This window comes from Molothrus ater, chromosome 31 (assembly GCF_012460135.2).
Source record: "Molothrus ater isolate BHLD 08-10-18 breed brown headed cowbird chromosome 31, BPBGC_Mater_1.1, whole genome shotgun sequence".
Lineage (NCBI taxonomy): Eukaryota > Metazoa > Chordata > Aves > Passeriformes > Icteridae > Molothrus > Molothrus ater.
This window is the reverse complement of record NC_071658.1, coordinates 1,205,937-1,229,527: the sequence shown is the minus strand read 5'-3', so window position 1 is coordinate 1,229,527 and position 23,591 is coordinate 1,205,937. Positions and strand designations below refer to the sequence as shown.

The window sequence follows — 23,591 nt, the reverse complement described above, 5'->3', positions numbered from 1 at the left end:
CCTTACATGTTGATGACCCAAGTTACATCATCCTTGTTCTCCTCCCCATTTCTAGAATGTTCCCCACTCCCGCTTTCCTATTGGTTCCCGTTCCCTGCAGCTCCTCCCCTGAATCCCAGTTGGTTGTTGCCCTTTTGTCCCGCCTTTGCACCACCCTTGTTCCCTCTGCCCATTGGCCCTCAGGCCCAAAGTGCGCTGGTGTTTGCAGGGGTCCCAGGACGAGGGAAGAGACGAGAATCTTGACTCCATGTTGCAGAAGGCTGATTTATTATTTATGATATATATTATCTTAAAAGAAAATGATATATTAAAACTATACTAAAAGAATTGAAGAGAGGATTTCATCAGAAGGCAAGCAGGGAATAGAAAAGAATGATTACAAAAGCTCATGACTCTCTGAGAGTCCGAGCCAGCTGACTGTGATTGGCCATTAATTAGAAACAACCAACATGGACCAATCAAAGATGCACCTGTTGCATTCCACAGCAGCAGATAATTCTTGTTTTTCTTTTCCTGTGAGGCTTCTCAGCTTCTCAGTTTCAGAAAATATCATGGTGACACCAAAGCTCCCCCTCCCTTGTCCCATATAAAACCCTGGACCCTGCTTTGTTCTTGGTTCTTGGTGCCTGGACCCCTCGGGTGTGTTGGCCCATAAAGCACCCCTGGAACTCCAAGCAGGGATCCCCTCCCGCCTGTTTTCCCCCCGAGCTGCAATCGCCATCGGCCTGGTGCTCGCTGAGCCATCCCTTTCCTAGAGGAGACGCTCTGGGGAAGGCAGTGCCTGGTGCTGGGGATGGGCACTGGGGACTGCTTTGGGCTGGGGAGACTGAACTTCCTTCCAGGGGCTTCTCTGGGCCAGGGCTTGGATTTGGCCTGGAAACAGAGGGAAGGTTCCAGGAGGTTTTTGTTCCTGCCCAGAGCTGAGGCCTTTCCTGTTCCTCATCCTGCCCTGGCAGCGAGGGCTTGGGGAGCACCAGAAAGGGGCAGAGACGCAGCTGGGACAGTGACCTGACTTGACCCCAGGGCATTCCCAGACCATGTGGAAGAAGAATCCGTCTGGAAAGAGGGGGAAGAAGCAGAAAGGGGGGGATGCTGGCAGTGATGGCATTTGTGTCCCCAGGTCACCATTGCCTGGGGTGGAGCCCTGCTCACCTGGGCACGGATGAACACCCACCTGCCCGTGGGAAGCAGGGAATGAATTCCTGGTTTTGCTTCCTTGCACAGCTTTTCCTTCCCCCATGGACCTGTCTGAGTCTGAGCCCAGGAGTTTGGGCTCTTTGTCTCTTTCACTGCCTGGATTCTCCCCCATGGGGTGCTCCCAGGAACTGGGCCTGAGGCCAGAGAAGGAGACAGGAGAGATGGAGCTGTGCACTGTGGCCATGGCAACAAGCAGGGCACCCTCAGTCCATAAATAAAATCAGGCACAGAAACGGGCAGATGGGATTTTACACCCTTCCCTGCTGCTTGCATTTCCTGCAAGCTTTCTGCAGTGTTGCTGGCAATATTTTTGTACTTTTTCAGGTGATTTACACAACACCTCACAGGACACACTCACAGGATCAGGAGAATTATGTGATATCCCATGGATTCATGTCCCTAGGAAATACCAAGGCTCTAGTTGATTAGTTACTGTTTGAGTCCAGAAGTGGGCAGTACAAACTTCCATTTTTCACTTTCAAGTGCTCATGGGGAAAGCACAGCAGATTCTTCCAGATCTCTGCACAATATTTGTTAGCTACATACAATAACAAATCTCATTTACATCGCTGCTCAACAGCTCAACATAAGGAACCCAAACTACTGGCCTATCCCTAAGACTACACAAAAAGAAGAAAACAAATCTATTTTGCTTCCCACTTCACCTGCATTTGGGATTTTTGATTTTTCATTATATTTTAACGTGTACTTGTAGTTTCCTTGTTATGTCTAGGCTCTGAAGTAGGGTTTGTCGCTGTTTGTCGCTGAAACCAAGATTAATCAAGGATTAATACAGAAATAGATGTTCTAATCTATCCTTGGACTTCTGCTGGTCCCTAGGAAGGCTGGTGGGTGATTTCTGTCTGTGTTCAAATATTTAAAGCAATAACAAATAGTCCCATACTTGATATTTCAGATAAACAATTTAATGGCATCTTAACATTGTTTTCACGATCTTATACCGTGCATCTTTTACTCCCTGTGAAGCTGAAATCTTTTTAAATACAAGCAATTCTACTGCAATTTTAGAAGTTTCAAAACCATTTTAACATACTGAAAACAAAACAGTCTAAAAAGACAGGTCTAACAGCCATTAAAATGCAGGAAAAAGCAAGAGGACTTCAGGTAAAAGAACATACATTGAACAGCAACATTTCTTCCACTATGATTTATGTGTTAAGAAAAATGGAGTAAATTTAAAAGAACAGAAGTTCTTTAAAACCAGGCTTTCTAATGCCAGAAACAGCTTTGAAACAACTTTCTATGCAGTTCTATTTATTTCAAAATTTAAAATTGGCCAATTTTTGTCCCAACATTTTGAAGCACAAGGGAGGAAAGGTGGAAAAGGCTCTGCAGGGGTTGCAGTTATAGATCTATAAAGTTCATATGTGTAAAGGAATGAACACAGTATTGAACACACTGAGTATGACAGAAAAATGCAACAAAGCACTAACTCTGAGAGAAAAACAACCCTGCAAGCAATGCCAGGGCACTGGGCATTTCTGCATTTTAAGCAAAGAACTTTACAACATCTTTAATTTTCCTTTTCCTGTCCATTTTGGAGAGCGCAGTCCAGCCCGCCTCGCGCATTCTCCTCATGGTTTTGAGTTTCAGAGCAGAGCCTGGAGATTTCACACTGGATGGAGCTGGGGTCCAGGAAGGAAAATAAAGCCATCCTTTAGTTTCTGTAAACAATCTGATTAACTGCTTGCTTTAATCTTAGGAAAGGCTAACATACCTTTTTTGGTGCTGGGGAATGTAATCGCGAAGCTTGTGGAAAATCTTTGTACAAATTTTTAAACATTTCTTCTTCCGAGACTATGCTCTAATAAATGAAAAAGTTACTTACTCACACTATATTAAAAACTACTTTTTCTTTCCCCCTAAGGACATTAAACTATGAAAAATAAAAAAAATTAAGATGTCATTATGAGGCAAAACAGTTCAATAAAAAGAATGTTAATTATGTACATACAATTCCAGAAAGAACCAATCAATTAAAAATAGACACATAAATATTGGCTTGAATGTGGAAGCCCAAACTGTTTCTTTTCATTCTCAGAGCCAGCAGTGAGCACAAAGAAGTGCTCAGCACAGGATTTGCTCTCTGACTCTTACCAGGAGGTCAGTGTGCTCAGAGCTGTCTGACTGAGTGTCCAGCTGCACAAGCACTTTCTGCTTTTTCCTGCTGCTCTGCTCTGAAGGCAGGTTTGTGCTTCTTCCACTGTGCATCTTATCCATTGGAGGAGTCTTTATAGCATATGTCTGGGAAAGAAAACGTTTCTATTTTTAGATTTTATTTTATGGGGTAAGAATGGAATCTAAAGCCCAACTCAGGAGCCAGTTTACAGTCTGAGTGTCCAAGAATTCACCTGAGAGAAATGGTGGAACTCTTCTCTTTCCATCCAAACATGAAGCAATGACCCAAACAAAGTGGGGTGGGCTGGAAATAGCATTTTTTATATTATTTTTGTTGCCAAATGAGGAGAATGAAGGGGAAGCTATGGAAGAGCTGAGTTTCATGGCACATTGTATTTCAGTTCTTCATGCTTATCTGCAGAAATTCAGGGTATTCTGAACTGTAGCCACTACATGTGGACCATATCAAACATCAAAGAAAATGGGAACAAACAAAACTGCAGGGAAAGGCTTTCAGAGAAAGATTGATAGCTATATCAAGATTGGTGTTACTTAAAATAGTCTTTTCACGAGAAGTTAAACTGAGAAGCATTGAATGGTCCAGTGCAGTCCTTTTTTAGACAGATAACATCAAAGTGGTGCTGGATTCCATTGCTCCAATATGAAACCCACAAGTGAACTCCTGACAGGGAAGAAGGGTAAGTTCTGCAGTCAGGACTACTTTGATACTTTGACCATTTTTACAGCTAGATCAGCTTTGTTCTCTTCCATAGAGGAAAAGTGCCTTTACAAATGGACACTTTTAAGACTGAGTAAAACAATTCCAGAGACATAAAAAAATCAACAACTGAGCAAGAAAAATTACACAGTGGGAGTCCTTCCAGAAACTGCTGTCCAATATCTCCATGGAATGGTAGGACCCTTTAAAATCCCTTCTTATCCCAGGGGAAAAAAAATCATCTACAGAGAAGTAAGAAATACAGGCAGAAAAATGCAACAAGAAAAATTCACTGTTAGGAGTTACAAAACTTCAGTGTTGGACTGCCCAAGGGGCTTCCTGCACTGAAGGAGATATTTTTTATTTTTATCTTTTTTATTTTAGGAATATAATTTGGAGACTTTCTATTTTTCCATGAGTAGATTCACTGTATAGATCTAAACAAGGTTTAGGAGTCCCAGGAACATACATTTTTATTTTCTTTAAAAAGTTTGAAGTCCAAAGCATTGCAGTGTCTTTTGTTGAATGCAAATAAATTATCATGGCACTTCAATTGATTCTACACATATAAACACTACCAAATTCTAAAAGCAATTAAAAAGTTGAAGTTACCTTGTGTTTCTTTTCACTTTCAGGAATCATACTGTGAGAGTGCTCTTTTACAAGATTCTCCTACAAAAGAGTTATGTGACAGCAAGGAAATATTTCTTTGAATTCAGTTGTTAAAAATCTTCTTGGTGTCATTACAGAGCACAGTCTATAATCACAGACTGTTACAAAGCTCACACAAATATATGACCAGGTTTAGCACAACCTCGGCATTCAAAAGTCACTGAAAAAACCCCTACAGTTTAGGGAACTTTTTTGCTTTAGCTAGTTAAAATTAACTAAAATAAAGGAGAGTTTTGTTTTGTTGTTAATTTATATATAATCTATAATCACAGACTGTTACAAAGCTCACACAAATATATGACCAGATTTAGCACAACCCCAGCATTCAAAAGTCCCTGTTTTTCTGTTCAGTTTCATTTCTTATCCAACTCCTCCCACAGCACAAGCCCAGGCCACACCTCTCACCCCCACTGCTCAGTGAATAAAAAACTCCACCTTTTCTTCAATTTCTGCTTTCAGTTGTTCCTTAAGGGAGGCCAGTTCACTTTTCAAAGATGACAGCTCATTTTCCTACAAACCATTAAATAAAGGACAGGGTTAACTATGCACAGCCCAGAAAAAGGAAAACAGTCCCAAGTGAGACAGTAATTAACAGGGACACTCATTAGATACACAAGAGAATTCTATTTGCTTTTCAGCCCTGTACTTGAAGCTTTGCTTTAGCTTGTTTAAAAAGACTGAAGCACTATAAGAAACAGGAACTTGATCAGAAATGTTCAAGGTAAGACCTTAAAACACTTGGGAGAACAGGGGTGAGAGGGCACAATCGAAATATTTAAAACAAAAGTTTCCTATTCCAAGTGGGAAGTCAGAGCATGACACACTGTCTGGAAGAGCAGACACAAACACACTGCTACTCCAATTCATTTTTAGAAACATTTGGAGTTTTTAGTGCCCAGAATAAGATCTGCTGCAGCAGCTTGGTGGGACTGCTACTGGTAAAAATTAAAACCACACTGGAAAAGTTCCCAGAGAACTGTCTCTGGTGGGAAAGACCCCAGAGCACAGCAGGAAAAAGAAACTCTCTAAGCAAACTGAAAAAAGAGTTTTAGAAGTCACAAACTGACTGAAGATCACATCTTTTGTCTCTCTGTGCTGTTGGTGGGCAAGAGGGAGGGACTGGGAAAAAAGGTGTTTTAAAGGTTTATTTTAATTCTCATTACCCATTTTTAATTCTATTAATAATAAATTTTTGATGCTATTTAAGTTTGAATCTGCTTTACCTTCAAAGAGTTTTTCTCCTAATCCTTATCTCAACTTGAATTTTTCTTTCCCCTCCTCTGCTCAACTACAGCAGAGAAAAATGAGTGAATGTTTTTTTTGTGTGTGCCTGGCCCTTAGCCAGCATAAAACCACTACACAAGGACATCAGCCCCTTCACTGAATTACTGAACATTGGAAAGTACTCCTTACCAGTGCTCTTGCTGATGAGAACTGCTTTTGCTGTTTCATTTTATATACTTTTAACTCTGCATCTTTTTCTTCAACCATTTTATCATATTCATTCTGGGTTAAAAAAACCAAACCAACAACAAACTCAAAATATGTGACTAAATGTTACAATTATAGAGTTATCCAGTCTTAAAACATCATTTTTTTCAAACCAGGCTCTAAGATTCAGAAAGAAAAGATTCATTGATGCTTCTGCAGAAACTGTAAAACAGAAAATGCTCAATTCAAGTATTATTTTGTGGACTGGCAGAGAGTGCTTGATTTCTGTGCAGCAATATGGGCGCAGCACTAAGAGCCAGCTGTGCCATCTTTATTAATGTATCTGCTAAAGATATTGCAAAATAGAGGAACAGAAAGGAAAACTAAAATGTGTCAGGCTAAACTGCTGACAGTCACTAAGTCATCTCAGAGAAAGAGCCAAACTGATACTGAAAAATATTGCACTCAGATGGTATCAAAGGAAGCCTGAATTGAAAAACATCTAAAAATCCCAGAAGTTTAGATGAATGGAATTTATCTGCCCACAGGAATCTTTTGAAAATCTTCAAATGAATTTGATTTTAGATGATGCAAAGTCCAGCATGGGTTCGGCTTCCTTTTCCCAGATTCAGGCCTGATTCTGCTTTGGAAAGGTCATGAACGTGGTATCACAAGTTATAAACATGCCATTAACATGGTATCACACACTGCAAACCACAGCAAGCAGGAAAATCTCTTCCCTTGTGCTTTTCCATCAGTGCCATCATCTCAGTTATCTTGTGCTGACATCTGGCATCAGTTTGTCTCTGTATCATTGCTGTTTCATCACAAAGCAACCTCATCTTTTCTACCTGTCAGTAATAAATTGCATTTCATTCATCAACATAACCATATATTTCTTTTAAATCTTAATTTCTTCTTTCCCCTGTGGGTGCAAAGTTTGCAGTCCCACTTGGGCTTTATTTGCTTTTAAGATCCCTTTCAAATCCCTCATCTTTTCTGCAGATTGTTAAAATGGGCAAGATCAAAGGTACAGCCATGGCAGGCAAGTTCACTTCAAACCAAAAGGCCATTTCAAGCACTCTGCCCTAACATTTCTTAGCATTGCCATCAAAAAAAAAGTGTGGGCAGAAAAATACTAATATGGGAGAAGTTATAATCTAATTTAACTATGCTGACTTTATACCAAGGGTGGAATTTCTTGGAACTATATCTTGAAAGCAAGAAGTTTTAATGGAGTTCTTATTTTCAAAGTCATATTCAAATACGTCAGCCTAAGCACCTCATGTACTAAAGCTTTGCTCACAGGCATACACAAATTCCATTCATGTCTGAAATGGAAGAGCAAGGACTCTGGCCAATAAAGCTTCATAAAAACATTTTAAATTAAAAAAAATTAAATTGCAGTAAAAATTAACACCTCTCACCTCTTCACGAAGTTTATTTTCATTTCCTTTTCTTGTTTCTATGTCTTTTTGATAGATGTCAGCTGCTTCCTTATGTTGCTTGTTCATCTTTTCCATCTCTATCTGCAATTTATTCACCTTTTGAGAATGCAGAATTGCTGCTGTTATTTGTTTAGGAATTACTGTGTTAATGATTTTTTCTTACCTCTTGTTTTTGAGCACAAACACACTGTTACTGTTCAGGTATATGATTAAAGTGTTTCCTATTTAAAAGTTCAGCTTTTTTTTTTAATAAAGAGTTGAACTTTGGCCTGAAGTGAGTTGGAAAATACTCAAAAGAAAGAATGGCAACAGCCCAATGGGGAAGACTGCCCTAAGCAGTCACCCTAAATGCTGTGAATGCCTCAGAAAAAAAACAAATACAGATGGAGATTTGATTCCCTCTCTTGTAAACCTGTATCAGATTTGCACAGCTTTTATGGTACATTTTTCTCCCAGCTGTGCATTTTGATTACAGTTTTTCCTTTTAAGTTAATCATATGAATATCCTCAAAAAAGTCCACTTTTCTTCAAGTGCAGTACCCAAAGCTGGACACAATATTCCCATCAGAGGGATTGCCACTGCAGAACACATTTAAAGAACAGCCTTAAAAAAGTAATATATATATACATATATGTATATGTCTTTTAAATGCTTTTCTGTTACAATGAGGTTGCTGAACCCTGTTCAGTCCACTATCAACAAAAGAAAAAAAAAGGAACAGATTAGAAACATCATTAATTGCAAAGTGAATCCATCTCTTAAATGTCCAACAGTCAGTGCCCAATGATTAAAAATGGAAGCATCTTCTAAAAACTGTGAGCTCATTCCTGCAAAGTCTGTATCCCAGATCCCAAAGCAGCTCAGAACGTATTGAACAAGTATTATCATTACTTACAGTGGGGCTTAAAAACACTCACCTCATCTTCTACATGATGTTATTTAAACCTACCTTCCCTTCATAAGTATTGCTTTTCTTGCTTTCTGCAGTAAGTTTCTTTGGCAGCACCTTATTCTGTTGAAATAAAACAAAACAAGCACTGTACCTTAATAAGTAAATAGAATTATGTAATGGTTTAACTGCATCAAGAAATTCCAGCTCTCATCAGGCAAATAACTCTGTGTTGTGCAGCTCAGGTTCCAGAACAATTCTTCAAACAAATGAATGTTCAACTAATTTCTGTGATAATTACTGTTTCTTCATGACCTTAAGAAAGGCTCCTCCTGAGCAAGAGCAGGGAATAACAAATGAGGTGCAGAATGGGAATTACAACTAAGATGCTGCTGACAGAAGGTGTGAAGATGTCATGACAAAAAATACAAGTTCTTTATATTTACAGTGAAGTTACTACAGTTTGTGCCAGTGCAGAATTATTTTCTACTAGTGGTAACTGAGATACTTACTACAAGTACAAAAATAACACCATGCACTAAATGAAAAGGAGTAGAAGTTTATTAAAGACATTATTTTTGTAATTGCTCTTTTCAAATTAAGGCACATTTAACAAATCAAGTGATTCCTGAGATGACTCCCTAATTTGCTCAGGGTTAGGATAAGAAAGGAGAATTTTTAAATTACATAGGTGGATCTAAAGATATCACAGCAGACACAAACCTGCTGAAAAGGCAACCCAAAATATAATGTGTTTATGTATTGTGAAATTAAAATCTCTACCCACCTCCTGCTGCAACTCTTCAATGCATTTGGTTTTATTTTCCACCTGCTTCTTTAAATTGTTCATCTGAAAGAGATATTTCAGACATTCATTAGTAAGTTCTACAAATGACTCCCTATGTGAGCAATTCCTGTAAATGTTCTCAAACCTGCACTTGCACCAGTCTGGTTTGTTCCAATGGGACTGCAACACCAGCTGACATGTTAGAATAATCAGAGTTTTAGCCATAAAGTACCACAAGATGGTAAATAATAGCAGTGAACCAGTTCCTTAGTGGTTATGGAATTAAGAAAGAAGAAAAAAATCCCCAATATCTTCACAATTTAAAAATACACTTGTAGGAAGTTCCCTACATCCATGAAAAAATGAATTTCCCAATTATTTTCTAGAATCTTCAATGGCTTTTCCTTTCTTGAAATTTCATTTTCAGTACTCTTTACCTGAAATGACAATTGTAAATCTTTGACTGTTACAATGAAATTCTGAAATTTGCTAAAAACCCCAGGTTGCTTTGAACCAACAGAAAGAAAAGTAAAAATGTTTGAATCTATTTAAGCTAAAACTCACACTACATATAAAAAGCTAATCCAGAGCCCATCCATCACTGTGTGGGTATATGAAAAATCAGAAAAGCAGGTTCTCTGTTGGCCTGAAAACAACCAAATCTTTAATATGAAACTTGCAGCAAAGAGTGAACATCCCCGTGACTGTGCTTGGCTTTTGAAATAACAGGGCTCAGCACGTGCACACACAATGGCACAGCTGGCAGCAGCTGAGAAAGAAGAAACCTCTGGCAGAGATCACATCCCCCAGGCAGAGCTTTGCAGAAAAATCCCAACACAGATTTTACATTTAATGCTGTCCTACAGGTTCTGTAAGATATTTGCATGACACATGACATACATTTTCTTCTCTTTCATCCAGTGCACTTCTCATCTCTTCACCTGTCTTTGCCATTTTCTGCTTCAAAGACTCCAGTTCATTTCTAAGTGCCAAATTAACAAGCATTAGTAAATCTTTCCTTCTTGCCTTTAACTGATTTTCAGTACTTCTAATAAACCCTTCTTTTATTTTCTAAAAAGAGCTGCTAATGTTGATGGGAACTTCATAAGCTGCTCAATGAAAATGTTCTTAAAATGCAGCAACATGCCCAGTAAGTCAATCTGTGAACTGTCCATACTTTTTTTAAGTAGGAAAAGATGTTCCAGCTAAGCCAAGGAAAATACATCCTAACCTGGACTATTGCAATGCAGCTGTGAAACATGGGAGCTGCCTGTCTATTGAACTGGTGATACAGAGAGTAACTCTTACCCAGTTTTGCCTTGTCACATTTAATCCATAACCTTCACCTTCCATTTTCATTTCCCTCTCACCTGAGATGTCTAATGCACAACAAGACAGCTCCTACTATGTAATACAAAATGATGGCAAACACTGTTCCTGCAGCAATTGGTATTTCTAATCTGAGAAAATTTCTACTTGGCCAACAGCAATTCTGAATAGTTTCTGTTTAGCTATATAATCTAGAAAAAACATTAATCAAAAAATCCCGGAAAGCAGCATTTGAACACAACTAACTATTTGAGTCTACTTCCTTTCACAATATCAGTTATTAATATTTGTTTTTACTTGCCTTAGCTGGCTATTTGCCTCTTCTAGATTTTCAACTAACTGCTTTGTATTTTCTTCTTTTTTCTTACTATCCTAAATAAAGACCCATGTGTCAGCAAAGAAATAAAATTCAAAGTGACTTCTTAAAAAATTCAAAGACATCCAAAGCACACTGACCTGCCTTGCTCACAAGTGTAAATACACTTCCTTTCCAACTCAAACACAAAAAACAGCTCAGGTACTCTACAGACCCAAGTCATGTTGCAGCTCATCATCTAATTTGTAAAACCGAGTAATTTGTCCAATTGAGTATTGTCCTTTCATGAAACCTGGAAGTTTACAACTTGCCTCTTGTTGTTCTTGCAGTTTCTTGACTTCTGCAGCCACAGCATTTTTCTCTTGTGCTGTTTGTTCTTTCTCTAGTGAAAGCTTACTGAGATACACTGTTAGTTGTTCATTCCTTAACCTAATTTCAAACAAATGGCCAAGAGGAATAAGAAGATGCATTTTGAAATCTCCTTTTAAATTAAACATACCCATTATCAAGTCTTATTCCATGCTGAAAGAAGTCCAGGCCTTTATCTACAAATAGAAGCTTTGCAGCAGAGTCAGAGAGATGTAAAAAGGTGACAGAAGAAGGAAAGAAAATCAGAGTCAACTTTTATATAAATCTAATGGTTAGTGAAGATGATGTAGTTCAAAGCAAGATTAACCATGAAGTCAGAAACTTTCTCTTCTTGTTAAATAAGTCAAAGAGATATGGAACAACTACATATGCCATAGAATACATACAAATAGAGAAAGTGGAATTTAGAAATGTAAGTCTAGAATTAATGGCATATATGTGGTTCAAAAGTTTGATTAGAAAACAATCCTAGTTCATTTCACTGTGGATTAAAGCAGCTCCACCAAAACTAATTAAATATTGTATTTTCAAAATGGTCATACGCCTCTTGTTCAAGATCTGTTTTCAGAGTCACAAGCTGCTTTAAATAATCTTGTTCCTTCTCAGCTGTACTTGTCAGCTGTGCTTTCAAATCCTGGAATTCTTTCTGCAAAATGAAGAGTTTTGAGTCTACATGTGCAAACTCCAACTGCTGGAGGTTATCAGACATGAACTAAGAGCACAAGGCTTTCAGAAGAACCCAACAACATCCATGTCATGGATTATCCAGGTTGGATCTTTCCAGTCTCTGCTGGGATCTGGAAGTGCTGTGAGACAGTGAACTGTGACACCAGTGCTGTTCATGTCTGTCCCCTGCTGTGAGTTTAATTACCTGGGCTGTAAAATTAGGGTGGGACACTGCTCTGGGTGCTGATTCTTATGCATAAACTTGTGTACAAGTCATGATGTGTAACTTCACTATTTCTAAAATATGTTACTATTGCCCTACTTCAGACCTCTCTCATCTGGAGAGCATTTTCATTGCTCTCTCCACATTTTTCTCTCTCTGCATATTTTCTACAGTAGCCTCAAGACTCTTCTTCAGTCAAAGTCCTCCAATTTGCCCATTTTAGAAAATGAGTGAAACTCAGTTCAGAACACTCAATGCACAGATGAGAACAACAAGCAAACACAGTGAAATGCACACCTGATTTCCCACTATCTTAACTTGAGTTGATATGGATTCTTGTTAGGCTTGTAAATCTAAAATCATAATGAAAAGAAACCTCTGTTCAGAGTGTATTTCATATAGCTGAGACTTCTGTGACAGAAAATGGGCCTGTGTCACAGTACAGCAGGGTTCACAGAGGCCAGAGCTAATTACCTTCCTGTAAGGAAGAACAAAGGGGAAAACTTTATATGCAGAGGGAGTGGTATTTGAATGGGCATGAACAAAGAAGGAAATAACCAAAAACCTTGAGAAGGAAAACCAAAAACATGGGAGACAAGAAAAAGCAAAAGCACAGGAGACAAGAAAAACAGTGGCAATAAAAAAGTTCTTTAAAGAAAACACTGAAATTGTGTGTGAGAAAGTTTAGTAGAAATGTTAAGGTAGACTAGATGGTGTTTATTTATGACATTTAAGATCCTTACAAAGCAAGAGGAATTTCATATGAAGAGCAAATGCCATGAGATTAATAAAATGAATATTTACCAGAGTTTCTGACAGCTCTTCAAGTTGCACTTCTTTATCACATTTTACTTTAGTCATCTCTTCTACAGCACATGGAATGTAAAATTAATGGAACAGAAATGATTTTTCATATTTAGCAGGCAGTATAAAACATTTACCCCTTTGCAATACCCAGTTCTCAAAACTTGTTGGATTAAGTTAAGAAGCTGAAAAGCTAATTTATGACTTAATCTAAATGTAGACTTGAAAAAATGATTCAGACATTAGCAAATCTCTATCTGAAGAGAAACTAAATATTTATCTTAAATAAAGTTTAGAGCCTTTCTATGTTTTCCACAATTATAGCTTCAAATAAACCATGGACTGTTAGACTAGAGTATTCTGCAAGTATTGATGCACCTGCATTGTTCCAGAAAAAAATCTGAACTGCTGAAGGTACCACATGGATATGCTGAGAAAGGAAACCAGTTGTTACTGACTTCCCAATGGTTTCTCTGTGCACATTGACAGTGCTGGTATTTTTTGCAAGTTCTCAGCAGCAAGGCAGAGCTCTTACTCTGGGGACTAAGGAGCACATCCCTAGAAAGCACAGGATATCACATTTATGATATTTAAAGACAACCCCTGCCAGCATCATTCCACTTCCAGCACGGGGAGGGTCCCAGAAACCTCAATGGGAGGGTTTTATCTCTGCTACAGAAGTCACTCCTGGCACCTGCAGTGCTGCTGCTCTTAGCTGGAAACCAAAATTACCCCCAGAAGAATTCATGCAGGAATGGTCTCACTATTGGAGCTCTGCACAGCACTGCCCTTTGGCTGCTGCCAGTACCAGTGACCCCCAAAGAAAAGGGATCAGCCGAGTCAAAATAAATTCAGGCATTCCTGATAGGTACAGGTACTGTAAAATCATTTCTCCACCTACTAGAGACAGTCCATTTCCAGACAACAGCAGAAAGCATTTTTATTACTGCCTGGCTCATTTCTGCCTTTCTACAAGCCTTACCCAGTTCAGCAGATTTCTTTTGGAGCTCCAAGGTAAGCAGCTTTGAATCATCTTCATATTTCTTTAATCTAAGAAAATGGTAAATTAAAAACCCCAAATGTAGGGTACAAAGCACTCACTGCATTTGAAACTTCAAGGACAATAAGACAAAGTCTTAGCACAAGCACTTTAAGAACATTTACCTTTCAACAGGCAGATGATCTATCTGCCTGCAACACATATCAAATTACACTTTTACAACCTCAGAACAGCAGACATAAAAGTAAACAAATATATACCTACAGAAATCTCTATTTCTTAAAGACAGAATTATGAAAGTTGGAGGGGGCAAAAATTTACTTTTTATAGACCAGTATCAACTATCACCTACAAAAAAATTTACATTCAATTCTCTGCATTTAGACCACTGTGTGGAAAAAACCTCCAAATTTCAGCTTCATTTCCAATTGTTCTTGATTTTGTCATAGACTGCAACCTGTAAGATCACTCTTGGAATTGAAACTCATTAATTTACCTATTTTGCTCTTCTTGCAGCAAGCTTTTCAAATTGGCAACAGAAGTCTCAAACTCCTCTGTCAGGGCTGCAAGCAAAGCCTTCATTTTTTTACATTCTTCCTCCTGCTCTTCCTTTTCTCCAGTAACCTGAATTAATGTTTTCACTCTAGTCTGGAGCTCAGTTTCCAAGTTCTTTTGAGTAACCTTCAAGACATGAGATCATTTCTAAACATGTTTTGCAACAAACAGCTACAGCTGTTTCATGTCTAAAGTATCCATAATTATTTATGCAAATACTCCTCTAGTCTATTTCTACTGTAAAACTATAAGCAAGGGGTACCTCTGCCTTTTGCAATGACATTTTAGCCTCTTCCAGCTCTGCCCTCAAATGTTCTTTACTGACCTGGGATTCCTTTAACATTTCTTCATGATGTACTAAACAAAAAAAGATGTTAATATTTTTAAAAATAGGATATTTACTAAAAAGTACTGCTAAAAATGGAAAATTACATACATTTAAAGAATTTAACACAGACCAGTGGTACTGACATCATATACTATAAAATAATAGATAAAACTTGAATATAGATGGCTTAAAAGTATTGAAAATCAAGTTCTGAAAAGTAAGTTTCCTCAGTGACATCTGCCTGACTGTAAATTTGCAAAACTGAAGCAACATATTTTCCCCTTGCAATCTTCCAAAGCTCTCAGTGCTTGACTCACCCTAAAAACGACCCTGCCAGTCCTGCTCCCACATGAGCAGCTCCTGCTCCAAACAAAAATAAGGCCTTCAAGGCCCCAAAATTCTGCTGCCAACCAGCAACAGAATAAAACTATCATGACCCTGTTTCCTATGCTTCTATAAACAATTACATCTCATAAATAAACAATCATAAACAATTACATTTAAATTCTATAAACAATTACATTTAAACACAGCAGGCAGAACTCTTACATTTTGCTTCCATTAAGTCAGCAATCTTATTTTGTGACGTCTGCAGCTGAGCCTTGATGTCTTTTATGACATCATCTTTTTCATCTCTCTCTATGGTGAGAGCTGAAATCTAAAAAAATGCAAGAAATATCATCATGAAGTCTGGAAAAGGGACAGATGTTAATTTTCATTTGTACCCCAGGTATGATAAGCAGACATTTTGCTGTCATTCAAGTTAGATTAAATAGATAGATAGATAGACAGACAGACAGGTAGAAAATATTTGGCTAGATGTAATCTTAGCCAAATATTGATCAAGTCACATTACTCTAAGGAAAAAAGTTCTCCAATTCAAAATCAAACCATAAATTCAGTAGACTAAGGGTACTGAAACATCACTAAACCTAGCAGAATTTGACTTAAATGCAGCTTCAGATGTTATTTTGTCTTTTTTACTAATACCCAGAAACACTCCTTGGCTCTTGCATTGCCCCTTTAGTCACAAATAAAGCTCTACATATGAGATGGTAAAATGAGCAAACCTGCTTTTCCTTTTGACTGACTTCCAGTTTGCATTCTTTTTCAAACTTGTCCACTTTTTCTGCTTCTTCTTTTACTTTTGAGATACAGTAACATCCACAGTTAACATTCTAGCTGAAATATACTCCAAGTTCAATACAACTTCCACTTTAAGACTGCTTGGAATTGTACAGCTGTACCTTTTGTTTCCCAAGAGTAATTGTTGAGGCAATGTTTGATTTTATAATCAAAATACAAACAGAAAAGAGCATGTGAAAATGAAACAGGAACATACCAGGCTATACATACAGAGAGAGAGCATTTAGCTAAAGTTTCTGTAGCTATACACTAGTGCATTATCATTTAAATAAACCAACTATGTGAAATAGGTATTGATCTCTAGACTGTACTTCACAGACAAAAGTTCAATGTTGAGTGACTGTTTGAAAAATAAAGTTCCAAATTTGGCCCAGTGGAACAGCAACAGAAGGGGCCAGGCAGTGAACAAAGGCTGCATGAATAAAAGAAGGGTCCCAGTGTCTCAGGGTGACCTGCTCACCATTCCAGCCCTTCACATCTGTCTGCCCTGGCCCTGCATGTGGAACACAAGCTATGAAGTACAAAATTGAGCCAGCTGCATAAACACAATAAACTGAATTCTCACATTTGAAACTCATTTCCGATCTGTCGTTCTCTGCTTGCACACGAAGCTCTTCAAATGCCGCTGTCATTCTCTAAAAACAAAATTTAATATCTGAAGTTCAATACTGGAAACCCTGGAACTTCTCCAGGGCTGCTGCCCACCTCAGCCATTCTGAGGAACCAGCAGGTGGGTGAAACAGAGCCCAGAAAGAAGCCAGAAGTTGTGGCAGTGACCCAGCACTAAGCACCCATCCCACAGATCACAGGGATCCACATCCCACACACTGCTGCACTTTCTCCATTGAATGTGTTTTATGGAACACAAAAATCATTCTTGAAAAGGGATTGAAAACCCAACTTCCTGCATCACACACGACATGATACCCACACATGATGGATACAAACAGTATCCCAACATAAACATGGAACTCAGCTCAGCTCACATAACTCACATTCCTTTCATCAAGCCTGGTCACTTACTTCTATGTTGCTATGAAGTTCCTCATACAATTGTATTGTTTCTGCCTTTTCCTGTTCATCTATCAAAGCAAGAACATATGAGAAAGTTTTTCTTTTGAACAAGAATGCCAGCTGTCCAAGTCATTATACTTAATCAGCATACTGAATTAAAAAAGGAATTACCAGCTCCATTCTTATTAAATAAGTCCTTATGAAACATGGTGCCAAAAGTTACAGAATCTAGGGAAAATGTGTAGTTCATTGAAACATTAAGCAAGCTCAGCTTTTAAATTTCCTTCCTAAGATACTTTTTTCTGTGAAAGGTGTAATTCTGGATCAGTTGATGTGACCATATTAATTATTATAGTATTAATGCTGTTGAATAATAATGTATCAACACTGTTAGTATTTCTAAACTGTAATCTAGGGTTTAGCACTGAATTTCTTCCTATCAGCAGATACCTATAACCACAGAGCTGTCATTGGAAAATTGCAACACTCCATGTCCATATTTTCCTTCTTTCACTTTTGTAATTGATACTATTTTTTTCCTAAGAAAACAATTAAAAAGAGAACAGGAAAAGAAACAGCTATCAAAAAAGAACAGTCCATCTATATACAAGTGTTTCTAGAATTAAGGCTAAAAAGAAATCGACACTTCTTAAGTATCCAGGATCAAGTTAGTAAAATTCTAATGATTAGAATAACAATTCTAAATTGCATATAAAGTAGAACTTCCAATCAAGAACATATTTTAAAACCTCAAGAATTTAAACCTCATTAAGTTGTCCAACTGTCTTGGCTTGTTCAGTTGCATGAGAAGAATTCCAGTTACTCATTGTACCTTGGGGTTAAGACCTTTTCTCCCCATAAATGTGTGATGGCTGAAAACAGGAAATGTCAGCTCTGGAAATTTGTTAGAGAGTGCTGGGAATTTAGAGTAGATTCTACTGCCTAAAAACAGGCATGAAGGGTCACTTCTTATGTCTTAATATATTCCCAGTGTGTGGGTGGCCCTGCAAACCTTCAATGGGCTGAGCAGCCTTGAGGAGCCCTGCCCTGCTCTGGAGCGGCTGCCAGGGCCAGTCAGGGCTGTGGGCACGGCCTCAACCCTGGGTCACTGTTTGGGCACCCAAAGAGCTCCCAGGCTGGCACCTTTCAGCAAACAATTTCACTGGCTTCAAAAGCCCTCTGCATTCAGCATTACACACCAAAAGTCTGTTAGACCTGGGGCTTCACTTCCAATTTTGTGAGCCACTTAAAATTCACTTTTCACTCTGAGAGCCACATCCAGTCGATCCCAACTGGAGAACTTCTCTGAAGAGCACGAGAAATTTCTTCTTCTTTCTTCTGTTTGTGAATTTAGAGCAAGCTAGAAGTACATTTACTCTGACCAATAAAAGCTAAAAAAGCATTTACGTTTACTGGTCTTCTCTGTGAAGCGAGTGCAGGTTTCCTTGAGCAGGTTACACAGATGCCTCGAAGCAGCAGCTCTAAAGGAGGGAAAAAATATCCTGTTTGCACAGGAGTGCACAGTACTTTGTGTACCTAAGGAGTAACAATGGAAACGACCTTCAAAATTTAACAGCTACATAAAACTGCCCACATGGAAACTGATTATTTCCACCACAAGAATATATACTTGGTTCTATTACTTACTCTTTCAAGAGATCTTTATTTTCACATATCTCATCTTCCAGTTTCAAATGGAGGTTTTCATTTTCAAACTAATTTCATAGGGAACAAATGCAAAAAGACACTGTTATTGAAAAATAGATTAGAAATGCACTTTGACTTCTCAAATCCCTCATGAAAATGTAATTTGGGCCATCAGTAGACAGAAGTCTGTTTTATCTGGTATTACATGCTGAGTCATCTTTTGCATGAAAGATGCAATAATTAATGAACAATAATTTAGCAGCAAATGAGACACAGGTATATTCTTCAGACAAACACTCACACGGGACAGGTGCCTGCAACTTCTCAAAATAATCATTTTCTCAAGGCACAAACCAAACTGTAACAGTCTTTAAGATTTAATGGGATCAATAATAGTGTCATACTGAATCAGGAAGCACTTAACTTTATTTAATGTATACTATACAATACTGGCCTGCAGTTCTTGAATGGCTTTATTCTGTGCTTCAATAGTCTTTTTATTTTCCTGGAGCTTTCTTTCTTTCTGGTTTAATTCTGTTTCCACAGTCAGTTTCCACTGCTTGATCTTCTCAGCCTCTTTGTAGAGTTTTGAGAACAATTCATTCATTGTTGCTGTATTCTATTGAAACAGGTTCCACAATTTAATCTCAAATACTATCTAATTAATAGTACATAATATCTAATTCATACTGTTGGAGATAATGTATTTATCTCTTAGAAACATCACAAGAGTAATATTTTTCTACAGATGGTGATGTAAGTTGATATATGATCAGGAGCCCAAGTTTATGCACAGGATGCACAAATCTTTGTGCATCCTCTATGTATGTATCAAAAGGCTTTACAGAGCACACAGGAGAAACAAATACAATGAAATATCCCAAACCCCCTTCAGACATCACCAAATAGATGGCTTAAAGACTGCAGTCCACCAAAATCAATAAAAGTTTTGCCAGAATTATCAGTGAAGCCAAAATTCCTTCTAGCAGGTTCTTCACACCATTTCTGTCCTCTCCTTCTGACAGACACTGCTGAGTTAAGTAAAAGCAGCTTCAGAGACTTTGCCCAAGAGTACCTGTGATCTTGCCATGAACACACACACAATCACAGAGTCACAGAATAATGAGGTTGGAAGAGACCTCTCAGATCATCGAGTCCAACCTCTGCCCCAACACCTCGGCTATAGCACCAAGGGCCATGTCCAGTCTTTTTATAAACACATCCAGAGATGGTGATTCTACCACCTCCCTGGGAAGAGCATTCCAGTGCTTCATTATTCTTTTGGTGAAAAATTTCCTCCAAATATCCAACCTATCCCTTCCCTGCTGTAGCTTGAGACTGTGTCCTCTGGTTCTGTCAGTGCTGCCCGGTGGAAGAGACCGACCCCACCTGGCTACAACCTCCCTTCAGGCAGGTGGAGAGAGCAATAAGGTCACCCCTAAGCCTCCTCTTCTCCAGGCTAAACAAGCCCAGCTCCTTCAAACGCTCCTCACAGGGCTTGTGCTCCAAACCCCTCAGCAGCCTTGCTGCCCTCCTCTGGATGTGCTCAAGCACCTCAACATCCTTCCTAAACTGAGGGCCCAGAACTGGACACAGCACTCAAGGTGCAGCCTCACCAGTGCCCAGCACAGAGGCAGAATGACCTCCCTGCTCCTGCTGCCCACACCATTCCTGATGCAGGCCAGGAGCCATTGGCCTTCTTGGCCACCAGGGCACATTGCTGGCTCATATTCAACCGGCTGTCAGCAGCACCCCCAGGTCCCTTTCTGCCTCAACACTGTCCAGACACACTGTCCCCAGCTTGGAACGTTGTAGGGGATTTCTGTGGCCAAAATGTGGAACTCAGCACTTGGACTTATTGAACTTCATGCTGCTGCACTCTGCCCATCCATCCAACTGATCTAAGTCTCTCTGCAGAGCCTTCCTCCCTTCCTCCCTTCCTCCCTTCCTCCCTTCCTCCCTTCCTCCCTTCCTCCCTTCCTCCCTTCCTCCCTTCCTCCCTTCCTTCCTTCCTTCCTTCCTTCCTTCCTTCCTTCCTTCCTTCCTTCCTTCCTTCCTTCCTTCCTTCCTTCCTTCCTTCCTTCCTTCCTTCCTTCCTTCCTTCCTTCCTTCCTTCCTTCCTTCCTTCCTTCCTTCCTTCCTTCCTTCCTTCCTTCCTTCCTTCCTTCCTTCCTTCCTTCCTGTGAGTGCTGTGGGATAGCACTCACTATGAACTGCTCCATTATCTCACCTGGCACTGAGGCCAGGCTAACTGGCCTGTGATTACCAGGATCCTCCTTCCTACCTTTTTTGTAAATGGGTGTCACACTGGCCAGTGTCCAATCATCTGGAACCTCGCCATCTGCTGCTGCTGCTGCTGCTGCTGTGGGGTCATTTGTGCAGCCCTGGCCCAGAGTCAGGGATCAGATGCTGCCAGTCTCTTCCAGCCCTGGCTGCTCAGAGGTTGGGCCTTGGAGCCTCAGGTGGCCAAAGGCAGCTGCTGCTGGGCCCTCTGTGTGTGCCCGTGTTCAGCAGTGCTGCTCCATCAGTCTGTGCCCAGCAACGGGGAAAAGCCTCAGCCCTGCAGGGCCAGGAGCTGTCGGGCTCTGCCTGAGCAGCTCAGCCAGCAGGAAGGGAGCTGCTCCACACAGGAACCAGGAGCAAAGGACACTCCTTTTGTAGGACATGTTTTCTATTTAAAGGAAAAAAAGGAAAAAGAAAAAAAAACTATATAAAATGTGAAAGATGAAAACAAAACCCAAGTGTTAGTGAAAAAGTTCTGAAACTTTGCATTAAGAGGTAAATGATCTTTTTAAAGGGGAACTCAGTTATTTACATTGTAAATGTGCTGATGGCATGGATCCATCTTACTGACCCCAGCAGCCTTTGAAAAGATTTTGGGCTTTGTTTCAACATTGCCATTTGAAATTGTGCTCAAAGCAAGAGGAAATTGCTTTGTGCCCTTCCCGCTCCAAGCAGGACTGGGAATGGAAACTCTGTCAAAGCCCAAATCCTTTAGAAGATGCCCTTCCTTCTCAGCCTGGGAAGGAGCTGCACATTCCCTTTGAAACTGTCAGGGATTTCTTAGAGACACAAAGTGCCACTTAGGGCTTTTTGCTCTGGTTTGGCAGTGCAGAAGGGCAATTCTCCATCCATCAGCTCCAGACTGCACTGCCTCGGGAACACGGCCCACTCGCCAGCTTTGGCCCACTCAGGCACTTCTAGAGGAGGAAGAAAGTGCAATTGCACAATTCCAGCCAATCAAGAAGGAAGAATGGGACAGACAAACACCCTGTGCAGATCCAGGCATTCAGCTGGGACTGTGGAGGGTTTGGGTTCTTGCCAATTGCATGTGTGTCCCCAGCTGCAATCTCTGGGGCTGCAGCAGAGTCTCACTCAGCTGCCAAAGCAGAAAGCTCAGGCGCTGTGCTCGCAACGGGCTCGTCTGATGCAAAGCTGTCAGAGCAATGTGAGGGCAGAGCCAGCCCAGCTGGGCCCAGGGCTGAGCCCAGCAGAGCCCTGGCAGAGCCCAGAGCAGCCTCAGCAGCCGCAGAGCCCGGCTGCAAGGAGAGAAAGCAGAAAGTGCCCGTCAGCTGAGGGCTCCTGTCCCCTTGTGCCAAGGTCTGCGGTGCCCAGGCCATGCTGGCTGTGCCCAGAGCTGTGCCCAGAGCTGCCCATCCCTGCTGCCTTTGGCAGCAGAGCAGGAGGGCAGGACATGTGCCCAGCCTGCAGCCAGCCACGGCACATCCAGCCCTCAGCAGCTGCCCAGAGCAGGATGCTCCTGTGCTCGCTGCCATCTCCCAAAAGCTCTGATCCCACCCTGCCAAGCACACAGGGACCCACCTCACGCCAGCCACGGCTGCAAGAAAAGCTGCTCCCAAACCACGTCCTCAGCCTTCTCCAAGGCCACCGCCCATCCACGCCACAGCTGCTCCCAAGCACTTCCCCATCCCCACTGGACCGCCTGGAACGCTTCCTCTGGAAAAACAAACAACACATTCTTGAAAAGATATTAGAGACAAAAAGGGAAAACAAGAAAAACAGGAAAAACTCTTATCTCTGTCAGGGCCTTGAGGAAGGCCCAGCTCCTACATGGTAGGGAAAAACCCAGCCATGGCTGAGGGAAGCCCACACTTTCTCGCTTCCACCCAGCACTGCCCCCCAAAATCACAGCGATCCCAAAGCAAACAAGGGCATTGCAGCAGCCCAGCCCTTCCTTGCCTGCAGGGCAAAGCAGCCCCTGCACAGCTTCTGGAGTCCCACCTCTTCCCCCACCATGGGGCTTTGTTTGTGTCGGGCTGGCTGCCCCAGCCCCAGCCCCAGCCCAGGCCACGGTGGCTGCTGGGGGCTGTTGGCAGGGCCAGGAGCCCACTCCCATTTTGTACCCACCCCAGCCCATGCCCCAGCCCTGCCAAAAAGCAGCTAGGCAGCGACTGAAGAATGAGTTGCATCTGCCCCAGCAAAGGGGAACCTTTGCTTCCCAGCCAGGCTGGGCCATGCCCAAATCTGGCAGCATTTCCCCGGGTGGGGACTCATCTGCAAATTCCCTGTGGAGTCTGGCTTTGAAGAAGGTGCCAGAATCAAAGTCCATCACCTTCAGCCTCCAGTGGCCAGGCTGAGGAAGAGCTTGTCATCCTTGGTGCCATCCTGGCTGTCTCCAGCAGCAGCAGCAGCAGCAGCAGCAGCAGCATCCCCACCCGGTACAGCTTCTCCAGGGGCGCCTGCTCCTTCCCTGGGGGGAGACCAGGCTCTCAGGGCTCTGCCCAGGGCCCCAGCTGTCAGGAAACCAGCACAAGCAAAACCAGCTTGGATGGAGGCCACCAGTGCTGGGCAGAGCAGCTCAGCTGCAGCACAAGGGCTGCGTGTGCCCATGCCATGACCCCGGTGCAGTGACACAGGCAGCACAAAAAGGTCTGGGTTCCTTTGCTTCTGA

General features: G+C 41.0%; 1 protein-coding gene across 16 annotated transcripts; it reads right to left on the bottom strand.

Annotated features, from left to right (window-relative positions):
• Nucleotides 1-2,101: 2,101 nt before the first annotated feature.
• On the bottom strand, nucleotides 2,102-23,390 carry LOC118700553 (synaptonemal complex protein 1-like). 16 transcript variants are annotated; one of them, XM_054518027.1, is made up of 27 exons: nucleotides 23,253-23,386; nucleotides 22,502-22,636; nucleotides 20,964-21,350; nucleotides 19,134-19,298; nucleotides 18,680-18,747; nucleotides 18,440-18,513; nucleotides 17,042-17,100; nucleotides 16,584-16,653; nucleotides 15,943-16,016; nucleotides 15,422-15,530; nucleotides 14,807-14,901; nucleotides 14,486-14,670; nucleotides 13,972-14,039; nucleotides 12,990-13,051; nucleotides 11,839-11,942; nucleotides 11,239-11,356; nucleotides 10,913-10,983; nucleotides 10,183-10,264; nucleotides 9,283-9,345; nucleotides 8,556-8,618; nucleotides 7,585-7,701; nucleotides 6,140-6,232; nucleotides 5,162-5,236; nucleotides 4,667-4,726; nucleotides 3,316-3,462; nucleotides 2,936-3,022; nucleotides 2,102-2,843 (listed from the first exon to the last, which is right to left on the bottom strand). In XM_054518027.1, the coding sequence occupies exons 4-27, from the start codon at nucleotides 19,284-19,286 to the stop codon at nucleotides 2,829-2,831; spliced, it is 2,112 nt and encodes a 703-aa protein (XP_054374002.1). In that variant the 5' UTR covers nucleotides 19,287-19,298; nucleotides 20,964-21,350; nucleotides 22,502-22,636; nucleotides 23,253-23,386; the 3' UTR covers nucleotides 2,102-2,828. The 16 variants fall into 16 exon arrangements, with proteins under 16 accessions (XP_054374002.1, XP_054374004.1, XP_054374006.1 ...); XM_054518029.1 differs by having other exon boundaries at nucleotides 12,990-13,048; XM_054518031.1 differs by lacking the exon at nucleotides 2,936-3,022 and having other exon boundaries at nucleotides 23,253-23,390.
• Between the last annotated feature and the right edge of the window lie 201 nt (nucleotides 23,391-23,591).

What these genes read in the sequence shown, in the direction of transcription:
- LOC118700553 (XM_054518027.1), bottom strand. Translation starts at nt 19,286, where the DNA reads ATGAATGAATTGTTCTCAAAACTCTACAAAGAGGCTGAGAAGATCAAG. An exon ending in AACTTCATAGCAACATAGAA is followed by an intron (nt 16,654 to 17,041) that starts GTAAGTGACCAG and finishes TTTTGTTTTTAG; the next exon opens with AGAATGACAGCGGCATTTGA. An exon ending in TGGATGAAAGAGAAGAAAAT is followed by an intron (nt 9,346 to 10,182) that starts GTATGTCATGTG and finishes TATCTCTTTCAG; the next exon opens with ATGAACAATTTAAAGAAGCA.